The sequence below is a fragment of the Porites lutea genome, chromosome 11 (genome assembly GCF_958299795.1).
Source record: "Porites lutea chromosome 11, jaPorLute2.1, whole genome shotgun sequence".
Classification (NCBI taxonomy): Eukaryota; Metazoa; Cnidaria; class Anthozoa; order Scleractinia; family Poritidae; genus Porites; species Porites lutea.
Window position 1 is genome coordinate 10,091,355 of NC_133211.1, and position 9,856 is coordinate 10,101,210.

Here is a 9,856-nt window from a genome sequence, read left to right on the forward strand (position 1 = left end):
GGAGATCAGTTTGGAGAATTTGTATGTAAATCTTGGGGCTTAAAGGGTAAAGGCAAGTGTTACTGATTAAACTGAGTGCCACTGGATTAGTCGAGTAGATGGCAATCAATCATTTCGACGAACAATAATGAACGCTATCTATCCATAATACTACCACAAAAAAATGACAACAGTACAGCAGACGATTATAGTGTTCTTTGTCTGTAAGTCTCTGACTGATAAGAACAGAAACCTCGATGCTTTAATTCATTATCCGACGCTTCTACCCAGCGAAAAGAAACCTCTCGATCTTCCAAGAAATCGCAGAGAAAGAAAAGTGAACTTCCCTTCCTTGTTTTAATCTTTATAGAAAAACTGCACCCCTGTCTTTTACCCCAAAACACATCGTGAACAATCCTTGTTTGGTAGAAGTGGAGTTTTCAAGCCCTTAGAAAGAACGACTGCACCACTCAGATATAATCCGTAGGAAAAGAAGTTTGGTATAAGGAGACGACACCAATCCGTTGAAATTTCCATGAAGTTCCTTGATGCACGCTAAGGAATAAGATAAGACGATAACAACCGGTTTCGCTACTTGTCGAATTTGCTAAGTCCTAGTTCGCAACAAATTCGCTACATTTTACTTTCTGTAAACTACTGGAAATATTCCCTTCATCGCTGTAGGAAAAAAACATTTTAATACATTTCTCTTTCTTCTAAGCTTGCCCCTTCAAGGGTGCAAGTTTTGGATTTTGCTAATAGGCAGCGAGACGAATATGTACGTAGCGAACTCGAAAGTGGAGATTTTGACAAGTAGCGAAACCGTAGTAAAGCGATAAGACACAGTCCCTCACAAACCTGCTTTAGGTCTTGGTCTTGGTAATGGAAAAAAAGGCCGTGGTCTGGGACGAGGACGAAGTCGTGGCCGGGGCCTGGGTCGAGGTGGTATTCTTGGTGGAGGACGACCTGTTGAATAAACGACACACAGTTTAGTTCTGAACCGTGGGTAATCTAAGCCTAAATTCTACCTAAGGACGTACTCAGTCCAAGGCTACTAGCCTCCCTGTACTCCTTTGTTTTCACTGCCAAATAATACGTCATATGACAATTGTAAACTATACACCCTGCGGAAGCTGTTGCAGCAGCTAGTGTCAATATTATCTATAATACGAGTTGCAAAAAGGATTTTAACGAAGAGAAAGCAATTCTCCATGATCTATTTAACAATTGCTCCTCGAGCCCGAATGGGCTACTCACTCAGAGGCTACGAGGGGGAGAGGAATAATTGTTTTAGTAAAATCCAACTAGTTGGTAAAAAATATCGAGACACAAAACAACTTTAGCTAGCAAAACGCCATTCAGCCGCCATTGTTTTGGTTTTCAAAGCCGGCGCTTTTCACTACTAGTGGGCTATAACATTATAGCCTAGTAGTAGCTCAACCAATCAGAACGCAGCATCACTAATAGACCACTAGTTGGATTTTACTAAACTCTCGTAGACCATTGCTTTCGGCCAATCAGCACGCGGGAAATCACTCATTGGCTGTTAAATGTAAAATGGTTGGCTAGTGGAACAGAATTGACTTCTTGTAGGCAGGGCAGAATAAGCAAGTTAAGTTTAACTAAAAAGATAAATTGGACCGTAACTGGAAAAAGCTTTATTTTATCCTGATTTAAAAAGAGGACCAAACCGACCTAACCAAATGAACAGCATAACGCTGTCACGGCTGCTTTCACATATTTTTGAGAAAAACTGATTTCTTTCGAATTTTCCTCTGGTGATGGCGTGACGTTTCTAATTCATTGACTTTCACAAACCTAACATCACCTCGAACATATATGGCCCCAATCTGACAGTGGAATTGGCTCCGAGGATTAAGCTGCGATCAAGCACTAAGTAAGCAAGTGCAGCCTAGCAGTAAGTCAACGTATGGGTAAAGCTACTGTCCAGGTGTACCCCCCAAGGGACTAATGAAACTGTTCGAAATACCGTGGTGCAATCAAAGGTAAAGGTAAAGGTAAAGCAACCACTTTACGTCGATAACTCGTGAAAGTAATAACTGATGAACTTGAGGTCGACGGTGCGCTCATTTTACCCCATCTCTCTCCATCGATGCTCCGTTTTAAGGGTATCTAAAGCTAGTCAAAGCTACACAGAAAGGAGAGAATTTGAAACAAGGATATGTCACCGCGGATCGAACTCGGGACCTCGCGCACTGAAGGACGCGCACTAACCAACTGTGCCACCTTGCTGCAATTAAAACTTTCCCTATTCTTACAAAGTCTAATAAATAAGCCATTTCCGAGTTCCAAAAACTCTCACTTTCAAGTCGAGGCTAAGTCAAAATCTTTCTTGTGTTTCAGTGTATGAGAATAACAAATCATTTTCGAATCAATGGCTTCGCACTTAGCCTCGCTTTGAAACAGAGCCTTCAGGCAACTCGGAAATGGCCTATTACATTGCAGCGTTTTTCGTTTATTTTCTCATACTAACCTTTCGGCTTGACGTAAACCTTGATACTTTTTCCAGGTCTCTTTGATCTTGACCGACCGTAGATCATAAGCTTTCGAGGTGAAGAGCGTGATACGAAGCACAGGCGACCACGGAAGATGACAAATACCCGATAACGACCTTGTCGTGCAGCACGCTGACAAATACGTTTGGTATATCTACGGTTTTTGATTCTAATCTTTCGGCCAAGATATCTCCTGGGTGGAATTCTGTACTTTCCAACAAATCTGTACGGACGCTTTCCTCCTAAAACGAGAAAGAAGGAGTAAGGATACTTGGTTTAATTGTCGAATAAATCTGCGTTTAAGCCTTCAGTTATAGTTAGAAACCCTTCGTCTTGACTAAATAGATAATTGTTTTGCAGTTGGTTATGGTAAAGTCTCGGGTATTCATTCTTCCCTTCAAACTTCAGGTTGACTTCTTTTATTTACGCCATTCACAAATTGCCAGATTGCTAAGTATGCTCCAAGATTGTGGCAGTCATATACGACTTTACAGCTAATTTGTTGTAATGGTAATTGAACTGATGGGACTGCAATTTGGTCTGAAATCATACGCGTAATTTCAAAATTGAACGAGCCCGCAGCACGAATTCGATTTGAAATCACAAGTATGATTTCAGACCAAAACCAGCTGCACGATATGAAGGTCAATTACCCCTTTATTACATCCATTTTACCTGCAATGTGATTTGTTACTTTAAACAAGATTTGAAATCTGTTTGGTTGTGCTGTTTTAGTGTTCGTTTTCCATTGACTGGGAAAAAGATGCAATTAAGAGAAAAAAATGGTGCGATTTTGGAATAGATCACACTGCTGAGGACCAATCAGATTGCACGGATCGCCAGTGATTTCAAAGTGGATGTAATAAAGAAAGAAATCTCATTGTTTTTGAGTGCTCTTTGGAAGCTGAAATTTTAGCGAGTAACTTATCTTTGGATTAACATTTTGGTGGCCAAACGAAGAAATGAAACATTTTCGAATGAAAATCTCCTTTCAAGGGGAAAATCCGAATTAAAATGTCGCTCATTTGTTAAAATGTATACGCACCTGGTCGCGGTAGAACTTGGGGTCGAGGAACAGGACGTCGAACTGAGAGAGGAAATAAATGAGAGAGAGAGAAAAAAGAAATATCAAGAAGTTGCCTGGCATTGGTATATATAAACTCGACAGGCGCTGGGAAAGAATCGCATTTCCTAACGTCACTCTACATCTCATCGTTGTTCAGGACAGAAAAGTAATATTTTTATCCACAGAGGTATTGCTTACGGTCGTGCGTCAAGAAATATGGCACTATATAAAAACCTAACGTCGTCATGTTGTGTTAAACACAAATCTTTATACAATTAGAATCATTGTAGGTCTAAGATGGTTCTCTGCTCCAGAGTGGTCTCCTTTACAGGACAAATAATTTTATATGGGAGTCCCCCCTGGATCAATTGAGGTTTCTGGGTAACCGTCCACCTACCCCTCCCCTAAGTCAACATTAACACTTACCTCTCACTTAGGGCAAAATTGTTACTTAGGGGAGGGGTAGGTGGTCAGTTACCCAGAAGCCTCAATTGATCCATATTCGTTGGGGAGGATTATGTGACGAGCTAAAAGAACACCCTGTTCGGAGGATACATGGTCTGCTAGGCAGGCGTTTGAAGCATAAGGGAAAATGGTGAAGTTATGCGTGCGTGCGGGGTGCGTTTCTCGCGCGCCTTAACGTCCCTAACCACAGGGAAAGGTACTGACTAACCTTTACAAGCTTTTTGTTTCACCGCTCGCACGATACTGTTTATGGTTTGGAACCTTGAGGTGAAAACACATTTCCTTGTAGAAGCCATTTGCTGCAGCTGTGTCACGCTGTATGCTTTACCCATACCAACTGTTATAATCCTCACCCCAGCACGCCTCAGGCGCCGCGAAGCAACTACAACCGAGTCACGTGATTTAGCAGCAGTGATCACGATGGCAACTTTTTGTCTTGTAGAGCGAGAGAACAGCCTAACCGCCGCATACTTCAACGCTTTTCCCACTTTAGCTGTACCGCTCATGAATGGTATCCGCCCCATCACATTTAACAACGTTGCTTTGTTTGTGAAGCGGTTAAAGTCAAACAGCTTCCTGGGTTTGCTGCTGAACTCTACCATGCCGAATCGGGTAGCTGTTGTGGACACAGAGAACGACGCCACGATTTGCTTCAAAAAGTTGCGAAGCCTAAGGAAATTTTTGCCGCCAACCTTTGCCGAGGTATCCACAATCAAACCAATGTCTAGAGCACGGGAACAAACTGAAAACAAGATTAAGATAGTGCGTACGGTTTAAACAATACCGCGGAAACTTAAAGATTCAAGCCATGACGGCTCCAGTAACTCGTTTTAAATTTAAGTTCCTTTAGCTTCTTCTTAGTTGAAGGACACGGATTTCAAAGAATAGGTAACAACGCTTATAAAAGGACGTTACTCATGCTGAAGACAAAATTAGAACTCAAAAACAAGATATCGTTTAAAAGTTCGAAAGGTTTACCTACCCTTGCCATGAGGCTTTGGCTTCTGGAATCCTGGTGGCATTATAACTGAAAACAACAAATTAAAGACATCATTAGCTTTGGCACAAAAATGGCAAACGGGGATGGTACGAACTGGACTCGTAGGTCCCACTCAGGGCGGATAAAGGTTGGGCGGTGAAACGAGCGCTCCGCTCTTCATTTAATGTGTGATGCGGAGTAGGACTGGCACGAGCGCTCTTTCCGCGCTTCCGGTGCGCTTGAAGGCCGGCGAAATTTTCCTCTTTGCAAACCGGAAATCCCATTTTCTTTCTGTAATTTCAGGTTACAATGTTAAATAGATAAATTCGTTTCATAACAATACCAATAAACAGTTTCATATGTTTGTGTCTGTACGTCTATAAGTCAAACTTGTTGGTCGTATAATGCCAAAATTTGAGTTTAATTTGAAAGTGTTGAATACCTCCTCCTTCCACTAAATATCACCTAATCGTCTTTCGCCGTTTCGTTTGCAAAAGCTTAACACTTCTTAACCTCAATTTTTACATATGCTAAAGGGGGATACATTTTATATAACATAAGAAAAAATTAGATTGATATATATGGATATAGTGGCGTTGTACTTCTTCAAACTTTGCTTCTCGAGTGCAACGCTCCATGGCGATTCGCGCAATGCGTTGCAAATCCGGCAACCGCATGTAAACAAAATTTATTGAGGTTAGTTTTAAGGTTTTTTCTCCGTTTTTCTCTCTAAAACAAAGCAAGGTAAACAATAAAAACTGAGGGGAAACTAATTTTGAAGTTTCGAAGAAACAGAAAGACGTATGAGATGTTTTTTTCAAAATTAAAAAGAAGGATGATGGTGATTGAAATTAGCATAATTTCACCTTGCACGAGCTGCACGAGCTGCACGCATTTATAAAATACACGTCATCTAGTCAGTGAAACACGATCTGCTGTCTTTTAGTTTTGCCATGGATGAGATTTTCCTTCGTGTTTTAGACAGTACTTAGTTGTTTTTGTTTTGGAATAACATCGACATTGGCGAGTAGCAGAACGAAAATATAATTCAGTGGTAGAGTCATGGAATTAATAAAAGAAACCATTTGAAAGAGATGTTTGTCTACTCCAACTAAACTTCCCGCAAAAAATAGCAACATTTGCCTCTCGGAGACAGCGTACCAGCACAAAGAAAAGAGGAAGAAGTGCAAGAAAACAAATCAAGCCGCCATAATTCAATGACAGCGGCAGTGTGTAATGTACAAACCATATCGCAAGCCCTGACCGAAGTCGAAAACAGGCGACATTTCTAAGCAGAGCACCAGTCCACTGCATCACACCTTTTTGCTCGGACGCGCTCGTTTCACCGCCCAACCTTTATCTGCCCTGGTCCCACTACCACAACGCATGACAGACAAACATTAGGGGTGGTCTGTCACACATTGGAATTATCTTTGGCACAGACCTGGCCTATGAGGAAGAGAGGAATGGGACAAATAGGTCCCAAATGAGGTACCCTAAGGTACCCTCCCTACCCATCCCCCCAACTCGTGACAGATAGACACCAGGGGTGGTTTGTAGCCTGCGTAGCAAGCGTTTTCAGTGCGAGTTGATTGAGAAAGTTGAAACGAGAGCAAAAAAAGGGAAGAATGGTGAGGGGGAGTACAGAAAAGGAAACATTCCCTCCCCCTTCTTCCCCTATTTCAGCAATTTTCTAAACAAACTCGAGCGAAAACGCCTGCTACGCAGGCAAAGCGATCTGTCACACCGATTGTTAAGTTGTTTCTTTTACGTTCTACAAGACGCAAATCAATTAACTGTTTTGAGACGGGGCCTGTGAGGGTTTTCTTCCTTATCCAAGAAGACTAGAATGTTTAACCCTTTGCAGATGTGAAACAAAGGCAGCACATTCTCCTCGCTTATTTCAAGACCCCGAGTGTTAACGCAGCAGTACATAGATCGAGGTGAGTCCCTGCGGGTGTTTCCTGTGAGCCTGTCACTTTCAATGGAAAGTAATTTCATAGACATCAAAGCCTTCGTCTAGTTTATCCACCGTAAACGAATATTTGTCCTCCACGTTCGGGGTTGGGCTGAAGGCTGATAACCCTCTCACGTAAAACCCTGTTATTATGGAAACCAGAAGCAGAGAAAATTCACTTTATCAAGGAAACACTATGGTCGGTCCTCACAACTGGTGTGACTCCATGATGCGCGGGGGAAAAGCCAACAGGACGTCACTGACCTGAATAAGAGGAAGACAAAAATCCACCTGGAGGCGAACGGTTGAAAAGAAAAGAACAGAAGCAGGATGGCCATCGTGGGAGGAAGTGAAGACCGTTGCAGTTACCCGAGATAAGTGGAGGGACTCTGTTTAGGCCTTATGTGCCACGAGGCACGAAGAGGACAGGTGTGGTGAAACAATATTTAAAATCTGTACAAGACTTTGGATAACTAGCCACCTACCCCTCCCCTTATCCATCATTAACAACAACTTCTCACTTAGGGAAAATGTTGGGTATCGGGAGGGAGGGGTAGGTTTGCAGCTTTCCACAATCTTGTTCTGATCCTTAAATACTCACCTCCTGGTGGAGGCTTCACAAAAGGTTTGAGTCCTGTTAAAAAAGGGTCCTGATTAGCAGTAAATAAACCGCACGTCCTTTAGTTGTAATCAAAATCATGTGCCGAACCAAAGGAGAATGAGCATTCTCTCTTGGCAGAGCGCACATAAGCCGCGGTTATATCAGTTTGCCTTGTAGGAAAAGACCTTAAAGATGAAGGCGAGTATAGAGAAAGCAAAAGTCACGGGATTTTTCTCCACCGCTGGTGGCTTTTTCAAGATCTTAGCCTGCGTAGCAGGCGCTTAGAAGTAGTGGGCACAAGAAAAAACGGGCGCTCGAGAAGGAGACAACCCCTTGCGTGTCTCCCTCGCGCGCGCCCGTTCTCTCTTTCGCCCTCTACTTCCAAGCGCCTGCTACGCAGGCTATCAAGATCTAAAATTAAAGGCAACGCTGATTGGACAGCTATAAATCGGTAATTTATTTGCCCAGTATTTCGGTAAGGCCGCAAAACTGACCTTCATCAAGGGCTAGAAACATCATCAACATCACCCGCCAGTAATATATAAATCAGAATAGATTGTATAAATCAGTGAATTTGGCTCTTACCCCTGCAAGCTGCAATTTGAACTGGCTGAGCAATGGAAAGTAGTGTTCTAAAGCTGGATGTAAATACTGCACCGCGTCGTTTTCCCACCATTTGCCGAAGCTGTGTAACGCTTACAGCTTTTCCAACACCAATACTGATTATCTGCAATCCTCCACGGCGCAAAATGGCAGAAGGGATAGCAACATTGTCGATGGACTTTCCATGTGTTATTACAAAAAGGACTCTCTTTCGTCTTCTTGACCGGTTCTTGAACAACGCTCTTTTAACATATTTAAGGGCAGCGCCTGTTCGAGGCCCACCTCTGAAGAATGGAGCGCTGCTAATGGCTCTCAACAAACTTCTTCGTCTTCCACTATAGCTATAACACCAATTAAAGACTTAAGTTTAGTTATGACATTCCTATAGTAAATTTTTATTCCACTCGCAGGAAAAATGGATTGTTTAGAAACGTAAAAACCTTCTTGAGGGCAAAAGAGGAGCCGGATAAATCCTCTGAACGCCCTGTAACAATTGGCTAAGAGGTGTGATATGTCTCAAAAAAGTTGTTTGTAGCAGATGGAAATCCCAAAAAATCTTTGTTTCCGAATAACATTTTCAAGGTTAACTTTGGCAGGAGCCGACTAAAACGAGGGAGTCTTCTCCATCAGGAACCGCGGGTTTCTAAACGTAACACATGCAGTAACCTGTCTGGAACTCAAAAATCAATTATCTTGGGGAATAACTGTTAAACAACCAAGCAACCGTTTTTTTTTTCACTGACGCACAAAAACATGGACAAAGCTTGACGTAGAAAGCCGTCCTCTACTAAGGTTTGTCAGTATTCCCCTGTGTGTCCGAGACGAAACTAGTAAAACATGATAAAACCCGTTAGTAATTATTTATTGTATATAACTGGATACCTGTAAAATCCAAAGACTTTTGTAGCCTTTCTGGAGTAAGAGACTAGGCCGATCTTTGCTCGCGGGAAAGACACAACAAGTTTCTTTATCAAGTGTAGAGTACGCTGGAAATTACTAGAACTTATTCTCCCGCTCTCTAATAAGAAACCGATGTCGATTCTCTTTCGGCAAGCTGGAAAAAAAGGGAGACAAAAAAGTGGATTTGTCACTTTACACCCGTATTTTTTAAGAACAACTCCTTTTGATGGACACCGCTAAACAAGCACTGACTAAGGGTTTGTCTGCACCATAACGGATAGCTCTTGGGCAAACGAAAAACCATATCGGATAAGGCTTCTGTTCGCACATGCGAACGATGATATCGGGTAGGTTTCTGTGCCACTCTTAGTGGCAGTGTGAATGGTTGCAGGGGTGGATCCAGGATTTTTTTTAATGAGGGGTGGCTGATACCAATCGGCCAACAAACTATACGGTAATCTATTTTAAGTTGTCCTACGTTTGCTAAAAAACATGGCGATTTAGGAAGAGCAAAGGATGGTTGGGTTCACAAGGATTTTGGAACCCACGTATTTCACGTTTTTTCGTTTGTTTATCCAAGAATTATATTCGTTTAGTGTACTGTTCTAAGGAAGGGGGGGGGGGGGAGGGGGGGTTGGCTAGCCACCCAATCCACCCCCTCCGGATCCGCCCCTTGGTTGTTCATACCAGGCCGGAGTATTTTTCAGGTCGACAAGATAAGCTATCCGGTACAGTTCAGACCTACATGGTTTTGGTGCAAAACATGCGGCCCTCTGTTGGTGTTCCCAAC

The 9,856-nt window shown here is 42.5% G+C and overlaps 2 protein-coding genes across 2 annotated transcripts in view; both read right to left on the reverse strand.

The window, feature by feature from the left end:
* Positions 1-2,468: 2,468 nt before the first annotated feature.
* LOC140953010 (cartilage matrix protein-like) lies at positions 2,469-8,375 on the reverse strand. The gene is made up of 6 exons (XM_073402484.1): positions 8,149-8,375; positions 7,564-7,596; positions 5,009-5,053; positions 4,235-4,768; positions 3,541-3,582; positions 2,469-2,737 (listed from the first exon to the last, which is right to left on the reverse strand). The coding sequence occupies exons 1-6, from the start codon at positions 8,237-8,239 to the stop codon at positions 2,469-2,471; spliced, it is 1,014 nt and encodes a 337-aa protein (XP_073258585.1). The 5' UTR covers positions 8,240-8,375.
* Positions 8,376-8,478: 103 nt separating this feature from the next.
* Positions 8,479-9,856, reverse strand: part of LOC140953181 (uncharacterized) — a 5,966-nt gene continuing 4,588 nt past the window's right edge. Inside the window, exon 5 of the mRNA XM_073402681.1 lies at positions 8,479-8,507. Within this exon, the coding sequence (XP_073258782.1) occupies positions 8,479-8,507 (29 nt within the window). The remainder of the gene's footprint in view (positions 8,508-9,856) is intronic.

Bases quoted from the DNA above. Each gene is read 5' to 3' on its own strand.
- LOC140953010 (XM_073402484.1), bottom strand. From the start codon at position 8,239: ATGGTGGGAAAACGACGCGGTGCAGTATTTACATCCAGCTTTAGAACA. The intron at 3,583-4,234 runs GTTAGTCAGTAC...TTCCTCTCTCAG, and splicing joins GAAACAAAAAGCTTGTAAAG to TTCGACGTCCTGTTCCTCGA. The intron at 2,738-3,540 runs GTGCGTATACAT...TTCTCGTTTTAG, and splicing joins CCAAGTTCTACCGCGACCAG to GAGGAAAGCGTCCGTACAGA.